The sequence below is a fragment of the Myotis myotis genome, unplaced genomic scaffold (genome assembly GCF_014108235.1).
Source record: "Myotis myotis isolate mMyoMyo1 unplaced genomic scaffold, mMyoMyo1.p scaffold_m19_p_11, whole genome shotgun sequence".
Taxonomy (NCBI): domain Eukaryota; kingdom Metazoa; phylum Chordata; class Mammalia; order Chiroptera; family Vespertilionidae; genus Myotis; species Myotis myotis.
Window position 1 is genome coordinate 63,099,108 of NW_023416315.1, and position 20,031 is coordinate 63,119,138.

The 20,031-nt window shown below is 40.1% G+C and overlaps 1 protein-coding gene across 8 annotated transcripts in view; it reads left to right on the plus strand.

Annotated features, from left to right (window-relative positions):
* The window catches only part of TNPO3 (transportin 3), a 108,013-nt gene that overhangs the window by 62,316 nt on the left and 25,666 nt on the right, over nucleotides 1-20,031 (plus strand). For 7 of the 8 annotated variants that reach the window (XM_036328733.1, XM_036328735.1, XM_036328740.1 and 4 more), the window contains 9 exons: nucleotides 483-629; nucleotides 2,409-2,516; nucleotides 4,513-4,604; nucleotides 6,577-6,716; nucleotides 7,792-7,983; nucleotides 10,528-10,619; nucleotides 11,543-11,619; nucleotides 15,756-15,816; nucleotides 16,768-16,944. In XM_036328733.1, the coding sequence (XP_036184626.1) occupies nucleotides 483-629; nucleotides 2,409-2,516; nucleotides 4,513-4,604; nucleotides 6,577-6,716; nucleotides 7,792-7,983; nucleotides 10,528-10,619; nucleotides 11,543-11,619; nucleotides 15,756-15,816; nucleotides 16,768-16,944 (1,086 nt within the window). The remainder of the gene's footprint in view (nucleotides 1-482; nucleotides 630-2,408; nucleotides 2,517-4,512; nucleotides 4,605-6,576; nucleotides 6,717-7,791; nucleotides 7,984-10,527; nucleotides 10,620-11,542; nucleotides 11,620-15,755; nucleotides 15,817-16,767; nucleotides 16,945-20,031) is intronic. The other variant, XM_036328734.1, reaches the window with a different exon arrangement.

A 20,031-nucleotide genomic window follows, 5' to 3' on the forward strand; every position in this document is an offset into this window, starting at 1 on the left:
TTTAAACAGTGCTATAAGTAAGATAAGCTGTGGATAAAGTCTTTTTTCCCCTTCTCTCCCATTCAAGAAAGCAAGTAAATATAAGTGATACAAGGTTGGTATGTACAGGGATATTTGCAGATGGACAGGGATATTTGCAGATGGTTTGTCTGGTTAGAGGTTCTCCAATCTCAAACATAAAATGAAATAATTTCAGAATTTGGGAAAAAATACTTGAAGAGATTTCCATTTTTCTATCTGCTTCTCTAAATTCAGAATCCAGTATACTGTTGAAGAAGTTATCTAGGGTAAATAGGGAATGTAAAGCCATTCCTAAAAGGAGTTTGGAATCAAATAAGGGGAAATAATTTGGGAGGAGGATAATAAATGTACTAGAAAAAAGGTGGTTTCTTAATTCGTTCTACTTAAAAATATATCTTGTTTCCTACATCGCCCTAATAATAATAAGACTCATTCCATTCCATTATCCCTTTCTCTAACAGGTAGTAGAAATCTCCTTTAACTTTTGGTACCGACTAGGGGAGCATTTGTACAAAACTAATGATGAAGTTATTCATGGCATCTTCAAAGCTTACATTCAGAGGCTACTTCATGCCTTGGCTCGACACTGCCAGCTAGAACCAGACCATGTAAGTTCTCTTCTCTACTTGTTTAAATCTTAATTTCCTCCTCTTTTTAGTGCTGTTTTGAAGAGGAACTTTTGAGAATAAAGCTAATGAAATGTGAAGGTTTTCTGTCACTAGCTTAAACTGAAGAAATCAGTATATGTATATTGGAAGAGTATTAGGTCTGTTTACGAAGAAATTAAGTCTGCTGAGCCAGTAATTCTCCTGGGAATTTACCTTAAATTTTGCAGAAGAAAAAGTAGCTATTTTATAGAAAGCATTATTTATTTTTTTAAAAATGTAAAACCACGTACAACAGTATAAGAAGAATTGTATAAATTATGATGTAGCACCTTAATGTACCATTGTGTAGCAGTTAAAAATAAATGACTATTGAAATTGATAGCTGGTATGCTAAATGAAAAAATCAGAATGTGTTGTTGGATTTAAACTAACACAAAAGTTAAATATTTTTTTGCTTAGAAGAAAGTATACTAGGAATATTATCAAATAGACTGTTCAAAAACTCTTCAATTTCTATTCTTTGCATAGTCTCTTCAAATTTTAAAGCATTTATTTCATCCTTTTGGTTGGTTGGTTGGTTTAATCCCTGTCCTTTAATTTAGGACCTAGAGTGAGGATTTTTTTTTTTCCCATTGCTTACAATTAAATCTGACATGAAAACTGTCTATTCTGTTCATTTTAATGTTAACATTGTTGTTCGAGTCATGCTATTTTGTGTCTCTAAAGAACTTTAATGATGATCTAGTCTAGTGGTTTTCAATACTTTTTTAAACTGATGAATACTGTCTTTAACTACATCTTACTTAGAAGCCTGATAATGTAAATAAAGGCAGGGTGCTCTTGTTTAAATGACTCGATTCCTTTCTTCCCTTTGCTAGTTCTGTGGTACCATTTCCCATGTAGTTCATTTCCTACACTTGTTAGGTGTATTGTGTTTTATCTCATCTAAGACAGCCTTCATTTCCTTTCCTCCTTACTCCTTCACTTTTATTAATTTGTTCATCTTACAGTAAGGAAGTTGAACTACATCATCAATTCTCAATAGTCCTAAGGGCTGTTTTCAGATTTCATGTTCCAAGATTCTTATATATGCCCTTAACCATTTCACCATTGGGTAAGCCTTTGTTTACTCATAGAAGTGTGTTGGAATAAGAAATATTTAAGAAACATTGAAATGTAAATGATTTCTATTTTTTAATGAAAATTTTCAAATATGCAGCAAAGGTGAAATGATTTTATTAGTGAGTATCTGTATACCTACTACCTAAATTCTACAATTAATATTTTACTATACTTGTTATATTATGTCTGTTAACCTATACAAAATTCTTTTTAAATAATTTATTCTGTGACTAGTTATTGGGATAATGGTTAATTTTAGTAGATCTTGAACCATAACGTTTCAGAGGCTTATTCAGCACTAAAAAGCTAGAACTTATTTAAATGAACTTAAAAACTCTTAAATTACCACCTCTTCCAGATCACTTCCTACCTCCATCCCTTTAAAATTTTCTAACAGTAGAGTAAGGCAGAGCTTGGAAATGAAAAAAAAAAAATGAAGTAGTAGAAGAAGAGTTGGTAAAAGTGGTAGAGGATATGTTTTATTGACTTGAAATACCTAAATGTTTGGGAGATGCTCTATAATAAAATATCCTTGTGATTTAGGTGATTTATCTTTTGTCCAATGGGCATGGTCTACTAAATGGCCTTCTTTTTTCTTGATTGTATAGTGGTCAGTGAAAACATTTAAAACAAATGTTATCTGATTTGATATTTTAGGAGGGGGTTCCTGAGGAGACAGATGACTTTGGGGAGTTTCGAATGAGGGTATCAGACCTGGTGAAAGACTTGATTTTCCTGATTGGGTCTATGGAGTGTTTTGCTCAGGTAAGCCCACTCGGAGATTCTCACCAGTTTTAATGATCACTTTAATTCTGTTCACTTCTGTGTCTTCTATAAATGTTCCATTTTTTTTCTTCAATCTCAATGGCTAAATAGGACAATAGATATGCAGGTGCCTAGCACACTGCCTGGCATATAGTAGCTATGTTTATTTACTATCTTACAAGCCAATTACAGTCTGTGGATGGTTCAGTTATAGTTTGCTCTGTGATGCTTGCTAATGAGAGCTGTTCTACTTGTCCAGCTGGAGTGGAAGATCATAGATAAACCTTAAAGCCCCAAGATACTTATAGGGAATTTGGACCTAGCCAGGAAAAATAGCAAGTTTGTCTGCTTTAATAATTATGTATCAACTCCTGGCAACTCTTTTAGTTATTTGGCATTGTCTTTTGTGCATACTTATGGTTAGGTTCCTGTGCAGTTTCATCCCAGAGGTGATTTTACTAGAGTAGAAGAATCATAGTCCTGTGGTTTTCCTCACAATCAGTGAGTAACACTTTACCTCATAAGATTGCGATCATCACCATTCCACATCACTTAACATTAGCATAAGTTCAGGTGGCTTTCATATTGCTTGATCACACTCTTAAGATCTGAAATAATACTTTTGATGCTTTGTCAGCAATACTGAACTAACCTAATATTTTTGTGACCCATACATTTTGTGTATTTTGGGGCATAATCTGATCTAGAAAGTGTTAATAAAACTATAACTATTTTTCTTTATATTAAGCAAAGCATGTTTATTGATCTAACTACAAAGGGTTGGGGGTTTTTAAAAAGGACTAAAATCCCTACATCACAGGCAGATGACCTGTGTTCAGATTTCAGTTCTCTCACTGGCTCCATGGTTTTGAGCAAGTTACTTATTCTTTTGTGTGTGTGTGTGTGTGTGTGTGTGTGTGTGTGTGTTTTAAATCCTTATCTGAGGACATGTTCACTGATTTGGGAGAGAGGAGAAAGGAGAGAGAGAGAGAGAGAGAGAGAGAGAGAGAGAGAGAGAGAGAGAGAGAGAGAGAGAGAGAGAGACATCGATAGGTTACCTCCAGTGCACACCTTGACAGGGGATCGAACCCGCTACCTAGGTACATGCCCTGACCTGGAATTGAACCCGCAACCTTTTCATTGTACAGGTTGACGCTCCAACTGAGCCATCTACCTGGGGCGGCCGGCCAGTTACTTATTCTTCTCCAGATCTCAGTTTACAAATTGGACATAAATCATCAGTGTTGTTCAAGATATTTTCTGTGGAATACCAGTCCCATGAGATATTCTTTGGCAAAAAAGGACCCATCATCAATTAAAATGGGGAAATTACTTAAATGATATATTAAAGGCTCTGTGAAGTCCTATAACAACAGTTTTGTCTTACCTAGCAGTGTCTTTTATTTGACTACAAAAATCTTATTTAGATTAACACCCAGTCACATTCCAGATGGATATACCCTGGGAAATTTCTGGACATCTCTGAATATTCTGCTTGGTCTCTCCCCACCCCCTCTTGTTTGGACATGGTATTGTGATAGGTGCCTTTAGACAGCTACTTTCTAGGAATTCAATCTGTACTACTAGTTTGATGTAATCAATAGAAATGTAAAGCCAGTGCATATATAGAGACTTTATATTGTGTCTCAATTTAAGTGTGTTTATGTATTTATCAGTTGTTATCAGGACCAGGAAAAGACACTCATTAATATGTTTTGTTTTTTCTATAATATTCATTCTGTGGGGGCAGACAGTAATCTTGGTATATCCTTGGGGTTTATTTTAAATATTAAATTACTAGTTACTTATAGATTAATAATTAGTGAAACTGTGAAAAATGAAAATCATATTCTTCCCTGGCTCAGAGAGATAATTAATTCAATTTAGAAATAAGGGCCTGGATTTATTGTAACTAACAGGGTTTTTGTTTTGTTTGTTTTGGAATTCTATTCTGTTTTCCTTTTAATGGATCCATAATCCACCTCTTCTTCTCTAGTTATATTCTACTCTGAAAGAAGGCAACCCACCCTGGGAGGTGACAGAAGCGGTTCTCTTTATCATGGCTGCTATAGCAAAGAGTGTTGATCCGTGAGTGTCTAATAAGTCTTTTGCTGGGAACTCTTATCAAAAGAAGGAAAATTACACCATTTTTCTCATGTGTTATATGTTTGGAAACTCTTAGAACGTCTTCTATAATTGCTGTCTAATCTTCTGACTTTGAGTCTAGTCCAGAGTCGTATGCATTGCTGATATCCAGGTTTTAACCACATTTCCCAGAGTTAAAATTATTTTGTTCTTGATGCTAAAATGCTGATTTATTTTTCTAACCGAGGTTCCTTAGTGAAAGTTGGTATAATCAAAAATACTATTCTCCTTTTTTTTGTCTTAGTCATTTGTGAGTTTCAGAGAGGCAAGGCATAGGTACCATTTTACCTAAAAGAGTAGCAAAATCTAAAATGCAATTATTTTTGTTATTGCTTAGCATAGAATTTCTATTTATGATTTTAACATGAATTCCTAAAAACAGATTACTTTGTGCTGTGAGTTTATAAATTGGTGTTAATATCTGTTTGGTTTTCTTGTATTAAGATCACATACCTCTACAGTTGAGTTCTCTATCCAAGGCCTTGGTTGGAGAGATGGTTAAGGCATGTATTTGTAAAAAGTACAGTGCTTCTTTTTTACTTGCCTTGCAGGGCCTAGTCAACTACATCTTATATTGTTTCTAATTCAGTAAATATTCAAGGACACAATATAGGTTTGTTTTTCTCTATTAAGAGGTTCTGATCCTGAATTACATTCTATTCTATTTGCTCTTAAACCTATTTTGGTGTCTTTTGCAACCTTCAGTGACAGCCTGAAGATTATTAAAAATCACTAATATTTTAACTGACACGTGTTGGTGTGAAAAAAGGTAAGAGTATCAGTAATTACCTTAGTGTCCCTGGGAAACATAAAGCATAAATGAGATAAGATTTTATTTTGTTTTTTATTTATCCACATCACAAGCCATCTGCATGAGTGTAATTTTTTAGTGTATATAAAGGACTTACTATCAGCAGGGAGTGCTCTTGCTCAAAATCATAATATTATTTACATTTTAAACATCTTTTATTTCTGGATTATGTTCTGCCACTTTGGAGGCATCCTCACTCTGCTTAAATAACTTTAGCTAACATTGGGGAGTGGGGGGGGAAAGATAAGAAAAAGGAAAAAATAAATCCATGGAGTTGTGGAAAGTACTTAGTTAACTTTATTTTCCTTTACCTGTTCCTGCAGCTTGTGTTCTTTTTGTTTGTTTGTTTATGTGATATATCATGTTTATTGATTAGCTAATATTGTACCAGCCTTGCATCCCTGGAATAAACCCCCCTTGGTCATGGTGTATGATCTTGTTAAAATATTGCTGGATCTGATTTGCTAATATTTTGTTGAGAGTTTTAGCATCTGTGTTCATCAGGGATATTGGCCTGTAATTATGTTTCTTAAGCTTGTATTCTTCTTGTTCCTTCAGTTAGTGAATTGGCCCACTCATGCTTAACTGTTCTTAAAGTTTCTAGTATCCAGCTATAAGAAATCTTTTGGAGAATAACAATTAATAAAAAGTGGTCTACAAGAAATATTCATTCATTTACTTAGCCATTCAGCAGTATTTATTGAGTGCCCACTATGTGCCAGGCACTGTTCTAGGTGCTGCAGATATAGGAATAAATAAAACAGATTCTTTAAATGAAGACATGCATCCATAGTAAATGCCTGCCTCTCTAGTTTGAAGAGCCTTATTTGGTAGCAGAATGTGTCTTTAGACACTGGCATTCAAAAGATTAAGGAGCAGTGTGCTTCTTCTGAAACAGTTATATCTTCCATTTCTTTCCCCCCCCCCCCCCCCTTTTCTTAGGATTTAAAAACCTTTCATCTCAGGTGTTAATTACTTTTATCCAAATGGTTAATTATTTAGAAAGAAGCCCTTTAGCAATGATTTGTATCATTGCAGCCTGTTTCTTGGCCAAAACCTAATCTCTGAAATCAGTAACTCTGAGTGCTTGCTTTCTGTACTCAGGGAGAACAATCCAACGCTTGTGGAGGTCCTAGAAGGAGTTGTCCGTCTCCCAGAGACTGTACATACAGCTGTGCGATACACCAGCATTGAATTGGTTGGAGAGATGAGCGAAGTGGTTGACCGAAATCCTCATTTCCTTGGTATGTGTGAATTCTCCCCTCAGCCCCTGCTGCATCTGATTTTTCTGATTTTCTTCCTTTCTCTTCTGTTTGCTCTTGTTTTATTGCTTTCTCATATTGCTAGGTAGAATGTTTCTAGGCACTGAAAGTAAATATTTTATGAGTTATTCCTTAGTTGACTTGCTTTATAGAAATTCACCTTTATAATCCATTTTCTTGGAACACTTATATTTTGTAAAAAATGGAACATGAATTAATTCTTCCAGAAGTGCTAAAGATCCATCTGCATGTTTTAAGGCCCTTTATAACTATAAAGAAGCGAGTATAAAAGTGTCAGTTTTAGATAACTATCATTGTTCTTATTAATGTCGGCTATTTTTACAAAGTGATTTACCTGTGAGTATAATGGTAGCTCTCTGAGCTTTACATTCTTTCTTATATTCTTAACTAGAGGCCTGGTGCACAGATTTGTGCACCGGTGGGGTCCCTCGGCCTGGCCTATGGGGACTGGGCTGAAACCAGCTCTCTGACATCTCCCAAGGGGTCCCGGATTGTGAGAGGGCACAGGCCAAGCTGAGGGACCCCCACTGGTGCACATATAAGATCTTCGGTCAATCTCTTTCTGCCCTCTTCCCTTCCCTGCTCCCTCTGCGATTCATCAGTCTATTCCATGTTTCCATGCCTGTGGTTTCCACTCCTGTGTTGAGCGTCTACCCCCTGGTGGTCAGTGCGCATCATAGCTACTAGTCCACCAGTTGGCCAGTTGCTTAGGCTTTTATATATATAGATCCTTGGATGGTCATATCCACCAGTGGTTTTTAAACTGTGCTCTGTGAAGCACTAGCAACAAGAAGCAATTAATTGTCCATGAGGAAAGAGATGGGAAGATGACTAAGACTCAGGGCTTCCAGACACTGTGTCAGTGAGATCAGCTCTATTTTTATGTTTTATGTATTGGGGTTTGAACATGTCTAATTTTTAAAAATGGTTCTTTTGCTTTAAAAAAAAGAGAGAATGTAAACATCTATTATAGTAAACAAGACGTTTTCCTTGAGTTTCAAATATGTAAACTTCACTGTATGGCTTTTTTCCTTAGACCCTGTATTGGGCTATTTGATGAAAGGCCTGTGTGAAAAGCCTCTAGCTTCTGCTGCAGCCAAAGCCATTCATAACATTTGTTCTGTCTGCCGAGACCACATGGCTCAGCACTTTAATGGACTCCTGGAGATTGCCCGTTCCCTCGATTCCTTCATGTTGTCTCCGGAAGCTGCTGTGGGCTTGTTGAAAGGTATTTACTTACGATATTAACCAGAAGCAGTCTCTTCTAAGCCACTTCTGGGGGTTATCGTTCATAGTCATATCCTGGTTTTTCAGTACCAGTTTACTTAGTGATGGGGGAAAGTGGCTTTTCCATTCAGAGGTAAGGGTGTTGATTATGTGTACATACATATGTGTACAAATGGCCATGAAGAGTCCTGGTCCCTTAATGTTCTTTAACCATTACTGATCAGCTTACACTGAGTGATTGCCTATCTGGAGGCAAACAGCCAGAGTGATGATGAAGCTCAGAGTAATAGAACTAGAGATATTATGGCTAGGGAAGAAAAGACTTAGAAGAGACTTTAAACATGATGGCTGTTTTTAAATATTTGAAAGATTGTTATGAAAGCACGAACATTTATTCTATGAGTGATTAACTTTGACAGTTTATTGACTCTTAGAAAGAAAATGCTTTCTAACTAAACTTTCTGAAAACAAATGACTCTGAGGTAGTGAAATCCTTACAACTGGTAGTTGAGAAGGTATGGGAGTATATCAAATACAAAATTGGGTAATAGGAACTGTACAGCATTTTTTAAGCCAATGTGAGTGGCAAACAGTCTGGCAATATTGGATGACCTTATGTGTGAGCTAGCTCTGTCCTTTCTCACCTCTGTGACTAGGTTCCTTACCAGCCAATATGCTTGCGTTGTTTTAAAGACAGATTTTGTAGCATGGGTTTTTGCTGTTTCCCTTTATAGGCATAGATAATAAGATATTAAATCAGAGTCATATATTCTTCATAACTACTGCTGTGGTTATTGTTGCTATCTTGTCATTTTCTAGAAAGATTTAACCTTTATGCTGAAGTGACATCTGACCTATAATAGAATGTGGTATCCCAGTTTTCAGTGGTATTCTTGTCTAGACATAGAAAACTGTTTTTAGTTACAATCTGTTCTGTAGGAATGAATTAAAAGAAACAATTATATTTAAGTTAGATTTTCATCTAAAATCTAATTTTAAACAAAAGTCTATATATCCATGGCTAATAGCCTGTTAGGAAGAGTCATTCCATTTTTTATTCTCATTTGAAGATTTATGGATTGATTAGAGGCCCAGTGCACGAATTTGTGCACCAGTGGGGTCCCTTGGGATCAGGCCCAAACCGGCTCGTCGACATCCCCTGAGGGGTCCCGGATTTTGAGAGGGTGCAGGCCAGGCTGAGGAACCCCACTGGTGCACAATTGGGGCCAGGGAAGGACGCGGGAGGTTGGCCAGGTCGGGAGGGACCGCAGGAGGGCTCCAGGGCGTGTCCAGCCCATCTTGCTCAGTCCCGATTGGCTGGACCCCAGCAGCAAGCTAACCTACTGGTCAGAGCGTCTGTCCCCTGATGGTCAGTGCACGTCATAGCGAGCAGTTGAGTGGCCTTAGCACATCATTAGCATATTACACTTTGATTGGTTGAACGGACGACCAGATAACCAGACACTTAGCATATTAGGCTTTTATTATATAGGATTACTGTTTTGTTGAATGAAATTTTAGAAGATGAGAGATAGTCAAGGAATTTGGGCCTCGAAGGGACATTGTCTAACACATCATCCTTTGAGTTTGGGGGGTGATGCTTTCGCAGTTGATGGACATTGTGAAAAGAGGGAGGCCAAGTCTCCACTTTAACCTTAAACTACCTCCTTTTTTTTCTTTTCAAATCTATCTTATTAGAGCTCCAAATTAAGATTTCATTTGGGGAAAAGGTAAGGAAAGGGGCTTTTGCAACTATTTTAAAACAACAAAAGAGGCAGGCTTAACTACTACTATTCTGTTCAAAGCACTCATTTTATAGATAAAGAAATTGATGCCCAGCAAGAATGCTTTAACCCCGTTCATAGATTCTGTTATGGTAGAAAAGAATTAAATCTCTAATTTCAGCCCATTCTTGTAAAAAATATATTATTTTTATTTCTTCAATTTCTCTGATGATAAAAATTGCCTACGGTACTTATCAGAAACAAAGGTTTTCTATGACCTACTAAATCAGAGTCTCTGGGAAGTTTGAGAGCTATTGTACTGTGCTATATAAAAATAGCTTTGGATCCTACCAGTGTTGCTCAGTGGTTGAGTGTTGACCATGAACCAGGAGGTCAGGGTTCGATTCCTGGTCAGGGCACGTGCCTGGGTTGCTGACTTGATCCCCAGTAAGGGGCATGCAGGAGGCAACTGATCAATGATTTTCTCTCATCATTGATGTTCCTCTCTCTCCCTCTTCCTTCCTCTGAAATCAATAAAAAAATATTTAAAAAAAAATAGCTTTGGTATTGGTTTTGTGGAGGAGATTTTAAGTCTTTAAGGAATTGGAAGGGGAGATAAATTTAAACATTTTTAAACCAGTAGGCTGCTATAAAGAAAAACTGACCATCAGTAATAAACTATTGCAATTTATAAAAACAGTGCTGATCTTTTTGAAAGAAGAGGACCAATCAGCCTTTTCTGTTAACTACATGCTGTAGACCAATGAATAACCTCAATTCAACGTTTATTTTCTTCATCTGTATCTTCCTTTGTCTCTCAGGGACAGCACTTGTTCTAGCCAGATTACCGTTGGAGAAGATTACTGAATGTCTTAGTGAACTATGTTCTGTTCAGGTTATGGCATTGAAAAAGGTGAGTTCGTTTAAGTAAGGGGGTGTGAAACAAATTAACATATTTACATGTTAGAAAGGAAAAGTCAAAATTATTTATTTACATGTGATCTTTTATCTATGTAGAAAAGCCAAAAGAATGAACTGAAAAATTTTCTTTTTCTTTCTTTTTTTTAATGAACTGAGTTTTTAAAATTAATAAGTCTATTGAAGTAGCTGCATGCACAGAAGAAGTATTTAAAAATCAATAGATTTTCACTAATGTCAGTAATACCATTTAGAAGATGTAATGGGACAAATACCATTCAAGTTAGCAATCAAAACCATAACCTACCAAGTTTCCTCGAAGAATATGTAAAGATGGCAGTTCTTCTCAAATTACATGTACTAGTATAGTGCAATAACAGCGAACATGCTGATAGGATTTTTAGGAGAACATGACAAAATGATTCTGAAGTTCACCCCTAATGATATAATGGTGGAAATTTTAGGAAAGAAGAATAAGGGGCAACTTGCCTTATCTCTTAAAATATAAAGCTAAAAATAAAAAAAAAGAAAGAAAGAAAAACCAAAAAAAATATATAAAGCTAAAGTGGAATGTGAATATAATATAGATTACATAATACATAATAATCATATATAAACTATATTTTAATATATAATTTCTGTAATGTCTCAATCATAATACAAATAAATGGAAAAAATTAAATTATGTTTTCTCTTCCACAATGAATATATATTAAAATGTTAGTAATATATAGTCTTGGCCAGGATGCAGTGATATGGAAGAAAGTAATTTGACAATATGAATTAAAAGTTTGCACCATTTAAGTAACTTTACAGAAATAGACAGAGATTGAGACAGAGGTTGATGTGTAAGGGTGTATGTTGCAGTGTTTGCTGTAGGTTTGTATGTGTAATGACTGTTAATGTCTGTCTCTTCAGCTGTTGTCTCAGGAGCCCAGCAATGGTATATCCTCAGATCCCACTGTGTTCTTAGATCGTCTTGCAGTAATATTTAGGTAAGAAGTGAGATTCTAGATGTTTGTCTTGGGTTAAAAGCATAAATGAGACCCTTGTGTATTGAAGTAAGCTAGTGGTTGTTTTGTTTCCCTATAATCTCCTTTGTCAGGATACTTAATTAAGATCATTGCCTGAAGTCTTGGGCAAAGGCAAATTCTAAGAACTTGTTCTTGGTGGACCTTTGTCAAAAGACTCTTTAAAAACTGTATGGATGGATGTACTTTATTGAACCAATCCCCTACTGATGGACATTAGGTTGTTTCAACTTAATCTACAAACCTCACACACATCATTGTACATGTGCAAGAGTATCGACAAAGGATAATTCATAAAAATCACAGTTAAAGGATATTTACCTTCATAATTTTGGTGATTTTATGAAAATGCCCACAATAGAACTTGTACCTATCCTGTACTCCCACCCACTATGTCGGATAATTTTACATCAGAGAAATATGATATGAAAGGTAGAAAGCACTATGTAAAATTAGGTTGCTACCCCCTCAGCTATAGTTTCATTATCCCTAAGGAATCAAAGACTTCATGGAGGAAAAAAACTTCATTTCCTTCTGAGCCACTAAGATAAGTGCACCCAAATCAGTTAGAAGCAAAATTCCTAAAATGGACGCTCAGCACCCAGGAGCTGGTGATGTCAGCACTCGCAGAGCAGGGCAATGAGGACTGAGGCTTCCAACTTGCAGTGACCTTGGGTGATGGCAGGCCCCATTGTGAAGCACAGTCATGGGTGCTGAAGTCATGGGTCTCGGTTGGTGGGGTCCCACTCGAGAGTCCACCTGAAAGGCCACTGTGGGCAATGGCCTGGGAGAAACTGGGAACCTCCGTGGATTTTCTCCACAGGATAGGGTTTCCGAGTCCCAGGCAGGGAAGACAGGGTCGCATGTCCCTTGGGGAGACTCATAGTCTGCCCTTCCCACCTGACCTTCCCCAGTCTGCTCACTCTGGGTCCATGGGTCATATGACATGGTCCAGGGAGGGAAAGGGTGTCAAAAGACCCTTTAAAATGTAATTAATTCTGGTCTCTAGATCAGTGATTCTCAAACTTTAACATGCTTCAGAGTCACCTGTAGGACTTATCAAAACACAGATTGCTGGGTTCCATCCCTGATTGTCTGATTGATTGGGTCTTGGGTAGAACCTAAGAATTTACATCCTATATAATAATCCTATCTAATAAAAGAGAAACATGGCCGAAACCGGTTTGGCTCAGTGGATAGAGCGTCGGCTTGCGGACTGAAAGGTCCCAGGTTCTATTGCGGTCAAGGGCATGTACCTGGGTTGCGGGCACATCCCCAGTAGGAGATGTGCAGGAGGCAGCTGATCGATGTTTCTCTCTCATCGATGTTTCTAACTCTCTATCTCTCTCCCGTCCTCTCTGTAAAAAATCAATAAAATATATAAAAAAAAAAAAGAGAGAGAGAAACATGGTAATTAGCGTACGTCCGCTACCCTTCCCATTGGCTAATCAGTGAGATATGCAAATTAACTGTCAGCCAAGATGGCGGCCGGCAGCCAGGCAGCTTGAAACTAACATGAGGCTTGCTTGCTTCAGTGACGGAGGAATCCAACATTCCCCGCCTGCCTTGCCGGCCTCTGAACTTGCCGTTTGAAACATTGTTACAAATATGGAAGCTAAACAAAACCCCAGAAACCTGCTTTCAGCCCGCCGGGATCTCAGAGCTGGAGTTGATACAGTGTTTTGATAATAGAACCCAAACAAACCAGATATCTGCTTTCAGCAGCAGAGGCCTCAGAGCTGGAGCCAGAGCTAAAGCTGGCCCATAATAAAAAAAGAAAAAAGAGAAAAAGGAGCGGTTGGGAGCTTCAGTCACCCACCAGCCTGAAAACAGCCCTCAGCCCCTCACCCAGGCTGGCCAGGCACCCCAGTGGGGACCCCCACCCTGAAGGGTGTGTGACCAGCTGCAAACAGCCATCATCCCCTCACCCAGGCTGGCCAGGAACCCCAGTTAGGACCCCCACCTTGATCCAGGACACCCTTCAGGGCAAACCAGCCGGCCCCCACCCATGCACCAGGCCTCTATCCTATACAGTAAAAGGGTAATATGCCTCCCAGCACCGGGATCAGCGGAGCTGAGAGGCCTCCCGGCACTGGGATCAGTGTGACAGGGGGCGGGGCAACAACCTCCCTGTCCGCCCTGCTCTGTTCGTGACATGGGAAGGCGCCCCAACTCCCTGATCAGCCCTGCTCTGTGCCTGATAGGGGGGAGCTCCCCAACCCCCTGATCGCCCTGCAGCTCTGTGTGTGACAGGGTGCGGCACCCCAACCTCCCCCCCCCCCCCCCACGGGCCCTGTTCTGTGTGTGACGGGGTAGAGCCATAACCTCCTCATCGGCCCTGCCCTGAGTGTGAGAGTGGCGGTGCCCCAACCCCCTGGTCGGCCCTGCTCTGTGGGTGATAGAGGGCGGCTCTCCAACCCCCTGATGGGCCCTGCTCTGTGCGTGACAGGGGGCAGTGCCCCAACCCCCTGATTGGCCCTGCTCTGTGCGTGACAGGGGGTGGCGCCGCAACCTCCCCATCAACCCTGCCTTGGGTGTGACAGGGGACAGTGCCCCAACCCCTCAATCGGCCCTACCCTGAGCGTGACTGAGGGTGGCATCGCAACCTCCCTATCCGCCCTGCTCTGTACATGACGAGGCGGTGCCCCAACTCCCCAATCGACCCTGCTCTGAGCCCGACCAGAGGCTGCACCTAGGGATTGGGCCTGCCCTCTGCCACCCAGGAGCAGGCCTAAGCCAGCAGGTCGTTATCTCCCGAGGGGTCCCAGACTGCGAGAGGGCACAGGCCGGGCTGAGGGCCCCGCCCCGAGTGCACAAATTTTTGTGCACCGGGCCTCTAGTCCTATATAATAAAAGGCTAATATGCAAATAGACACAATGGTAGAACCACCAGTCGCTATGACGCACACTGACCACCAGGGGGCAGATGCTCAATGCAGGAGCTGCCCCCTGGTGGTCAGTGTGGTCCCAGAAGGGGAGCGCCACTCAGCCAAAAGCTGGACTCACAGCTGGCGAGTGCAGCAGCCGTCCGCAGCAGCACTAAGGATGTCTGACTGCAGCTTAGGCCCGCTCCCTGTGGTGAGTGGGCGTAAGCTGTCAGTTGAACATCCCCCGAGGGCTCCTGGATTGCAAATGGGCACAGGCTGGGCTGAAGGACCCTACCCCTACTCCCCAAGTGCACAAATGTCATGCACCAGGCCGCTAGTATTTAATAAATTCCCAGATGCTGCTGCTTACTACTCCAAGGACCACACATACTTTTAGACGCATTGTGAAACTGTGGGTACAAAACAATAATAAAGTCTCTCTAGTAACCTGATGAAATTAATCCTTCTTTGAAATCAAGAGGAGCCTAATGATTAAAAAAGTATTCGAGTGACAATGTTCAAAGAGTGATGCTTACTGAGTTTCATAATTTATATGTGAGGCCCATAGGTATAACTGGAATAGTAGAGTAATAGTTGCATAAAAGCCTATGTGGAATAAGTTAAAATAGGCATTGTAAGGGCCAGAAGGTTGAGAACCACTGTGAATCTAGTGGAAGTTGCTTAAAGGTGGCAATAAATAATAGGATAATTTAAGACTATTTGCTTGTGTTTGTTTGAATGCAGTAGAGCAGTGATTCTCAACCTTCCTAATGCTGCGACCCTTTAATACAGTTCCTCATGTTGTGGTGACCCCCAACCATAAAATTATTTTCGTTGCTACTTCATAACTGTAATTTTGCTACTGTTATGCATCGTAATGTAAATATCTGATATGCAGGATGTATTTTCATTGTTACAAATTGAACATAATTAAAGCATAGTGATGAATCACAAAAACAATATGTAATTATATGTGTGTTTTCCGATGGTCTTAGGTGACCCCTGTGAAAGGGTCGTTCAACCCCCAAAGGGGTCGGGACCCACAGGTTGAGAACCACTGCAATAGAGGAAATGGTTTTGAGTCCTAAAAATAAGTTTGCTATCTGTTTTGTTTTGTTTTTGTTCTTGTTGTTTTTGTGAGATGATACTAAGTACACTAACCAGGGACAGGGCTCTGGGTCCTCAGTGAAATTGTTCTTCTTTCACTAATTTGGGCTATTTGTCTTTCTGCAGACACACTAATCCCATTGTGGAAAATGGACAGACTCATCCGTGCCAAAAAGTCATTCAAGAAGTAAGTGTTAACAAATGTCTGTGGTACAAGACTTCTTCCTTTTTCCTTGCAATGCTGTGGGTAACTAGAATGAGAAGGTACTTTCTTCTAGGTTCATAGGAAGTTTTAATTTGCTGATACAGATTAAATACCATTGAAAAGAGGAATGGAACCATACAAATAAATAATTTTGATTTTAGATTTTTTTAAAGAAAATAGGCTATGGGAAAATTCATTGAAAGGCCAAAGAAGTGGGAGAGATTGTGTGAATCCTAGAGTTGCTAGGAGGCCTGGTTAATACTAGCAACATTTTTTTTGACAAAGCCAATTAAACCTTCATTGCTTTAGCTTTCCTATTGATAACATATTTCCCTTATGCTTTTTTCACTGAGAGTAATGTGAGGATCAAAAAGTATGCTTTGAAAAGTGCTTTAAAGTCTATGGCCATACCACCCTGAATACACCCAATCTCATCTGATCTCGGAAGCTAAGCAGGGTTGGGCCTAGATGGGAGAAGTGCTTGTTTTTCAGACTACAGGACAGTGGGTACACCAAATGTTCTTAGGTGTTCAACAGTATCAAATAATGCTATTTCCTTTACTCTAGTCCTTTTGTTTAGGGTCTTCCAACTTTTTGGAACTGCCTTTAAACATTTCTTCCTCTGTAACTTGTACTATTTCTTTCCACCCTAAATTAGGAAGTTCAAAGTTTAGGAAAATGCATATCTTTGTCTTCTAGTAAAGTCAGACATACTCCCCTTCCTGTTCTGAAGAGTCATTGTGCTTCTCTTAAGAAGCAGTTGTGTTTTAGTGATGAATAGTATGTTGAATCTCCACACATGTATACACACACACACACATATATATACTGGTCAAAATCAGGCCATGTGTGTTTCTTATAATGAAAGCTTTTTCCAAATTATTTGAAAGCCAAATATAATGTTACCAACTTGAAAGCATTTTTTTTTTTCAGCTCTTTCTTTCTTGTGCTTTTTCACTTTTGACTCAGATATGGCCAGTTTTATCTGAGACTTTAAATAAGCATCGGGCCGATAATCGGATTGTAGAGCGTTGTTGCAGATGCCTTCGCTTTGCTGTTCGCTGTGTAGGCAAAGGATCTGCAGCCCTGCTGCAGCCACTAGTCACACAGGTAAGTTCCCTTCGAGAGGGAAAATGTAAACTGTACAGAGTTTGAAATAGGAGCCTTTGGAACAAAAACTCTGGTGATGAAACACTTTTGTATTAATTAAATATGAAAAAAAATTCTTTGAAAGAGGTTAAATAGTGCCTGTGGTAGGTATGTTGTCTGTAATCTTATCTGTATAGTGAAGTCTAATTAGCAATACATTCCAATGTGAAATTAGGAAAAGAGAATGACTTTAATGTTCAGCTCTTGTATACCAGTGCTAAATATTTTTACATTAATTTCCTTTTTTTAAATGTGGTAAGTCAAACTTTGCTATTTCTTGGCCCAAATGGATTTTTAACTATATTGAACACAGTTCACATAAGTTTCTTATTTGTCAAGGTATAAATTTGACTCTTAATGACCAAGATTGATATGTTATTAAGATGGTATGTATGACTCACTACATGAAGCTCTCTAAGATTATACCTAGAACTACTCTCTATGAGACATCTGTGACTAGTGACTTAGTTCACTAAGTAATTTGTGTTGATGTTAACCGCATAGCAGGGCCAGAAATAGGTTGAGGCAAGTGAGGTTCTATGTGCACAAAATTGAGGGAGGCCAGGCCAGTGCCAATCCTGCATTTGTAGGACTCTTAAGCAAGTGCCTTCTTAAATTTTGCACTCATGCTGTGAGGAAAACTGCTAGACAACCCACCCAACCTAAAGCGACTCTCCTCCACCTGGACAGGGTACAGACAGTGCAGATTTTAAGGTGGCACACGCTCAGGAGCTGACCCTGACAGTAAGTGCCACCTTAAATTCTGTACCCTGGTACTTCACTCTTAAGGAAGCACCCTCAGCTAGGGTCATGCTAGTGCAGTGTCAGTTAACACTTGCATGAACTCGCCTCCTTAAATTGTAGATTTGATTAAAGTTTGTACAGGTACATATTTTAATAGAATTTTAATATTAGTGATTTTCTATACTCTAAGTACAACAGTATATGTTTGCATTTAGGCTGTGTCCACCTCTAGTTAAGAGTCCCAGTTGGTGTAATACTTTCTAAGATAACTTGGTTTTAAAGTCCCTTTGCTGTTGGAGGATATCTCATGACTTTGATACTGTTTTTTTTATTCCTGTTAATTAAGTATGTGACCAACCAATAGAGTAGGGCAGGACCTTACATAGGAAGTGTGTTCTAAAGTCAGTACATGTGATAGAAATGAAAATTATTCTTAAAAGTCCCGTAAACAAGAGGTAAGTAAACTAGAGCTGATGGTCCTGTAGTTTGTAAATGAAGTTTTACTGAGTGATTGCCATGCTTATTCATTTAAGTATTATTTATTGGCCATTTTTGTGCTACAGTGGCAAAGTTGATAGTCAGAAGATTGTATGACTGGCAAAGCCTAAATTATTTACTATCTGGCCCTTTAAGACAATTTGCCAACCCCTGACTTAAATCATTATTCATTAAGTAGAGCATATATTTTTTGAGTAAACAGCACTGAACAGATTCATAGTTCTCATCTCATGCTCATTCCATGGTATATGCTGATAAGAGTCAGTTACTCTATCCTTCAGCCCCCACTACTTTTATAAAATAGAATTTTTATAGGATCAATGCATGGGTGTTGTGATGGCATTTCCAATAGATGAATGTATAAATAGATGCCTCTTGATTTTTGGAGGAAAGTAGGATAAAAATCCTAAACAAATCATTTAATTTAAATGTGTGTATTATATTGAATTTCTATTCTTTTGAGACAGATACTTTAATTGTAAATACTGTTTTTTACTTAGAAGATGAAATAAAGGAGTTTAGGAGAAACTCAAAATTGAAATAATGCTTTCACAGCCTCCAAGATGAGGGCATCCTATCTAATAAAAGAGAAACATGCAAATTGACCATAACCCCGACACCCTTCCCATTGGCTAATCAGCAGGATATGCAAATTAACTGCCAACTAAGATGGCGGCCGGCAGCCATGCAGCTGAAGCAAACAGGAGGCTTGCTTGCTCCAGTGACGGAGGAAGCCAACGTTCCCGGCCTGCCGCTGCCAGCCTCTGAGCTGCAATCTAGGCAACTATGTTGCAATTATAGAAGCTAAACAAGCTCCAGAGACCTGCTTTCAGCCAGCTTCGGCCTTAGAGCTTAGAGCTGCTATGATGGCAACAGAGTTTCAATTATAGAAGCCAAACAGACCCAGAAACCTGCTTTCATCCCTCAGAGCTGGAGCCGGATCTCAGCTCCAATGACAGCTATAGAAGGTAAATAAATCCCAGAATTAAAAAAAGAAAAAAAGGAGAGGCTGGGAGCTTAAGTTGCCCTCCAGCCTGAAAATGGCTCTCAGGCCCTCACCCAGACTGGCCAGGCACCCCAGTGGGGACCCCCACCCTGAAGGGGGTGTGACCAGCTGTAAACAACCTTCAGTCCATCATCCAGGCTGGCCAGGCACCCAAGCGGGACCCCCAACCTGATCCGGGACACTTTCAGGGCAAACCAGCTGGCCCCCACCCGTGCCCCAGGCCTCTATCCTATACTACAGGCAGGGAGGGACAGCATGAGCCTCTATCTGGGCCCCATGTGCAGCCCTGCCTGGGCAGCGGGGCATAAGCCCGGGCCCCAGCCGGGACCCCTGTGTGCCACTGGGCCCTGGGTCGCTGTGGTGATCCGGCCATCGGTAAGTAGAAAAGTGCAGCCTGCGGGCAGCCCCCAGTTGCGCCTTCTCCCCGGTTGCCAATAGGATCCAGGAGTAGGAAAGCAAGCCTGGCCTGCGGGCAGCCCCAAACTTTGCCTGCTCCCCAGTTGCCGTGGTGATCCGGGAGCAGGAAAGCAAGCCTGGCCTGAGGGCAGCTCCTAGCTATGCCTGATCCGGGAGCAGGAAAGCAAGCCCGGCCTGCGGGCAACCCCCAGCTGCGCCTTCTCCCCGGTCACCATGAGGATCCGGGAGCAGGAAAGCAAGCCTGGCCTGCGGGAAGCCCCAAACTTTCCCTGCTCCCCGGTCACCATGGTGATCCGGGAGCAGGAAAGCAAGGCTGGCCTGTGGGCAGCCCTAAGCTGGGCCTGATACGGGAGCAGGAAAGCCCGGCTTGCGGGCAGCCCCCA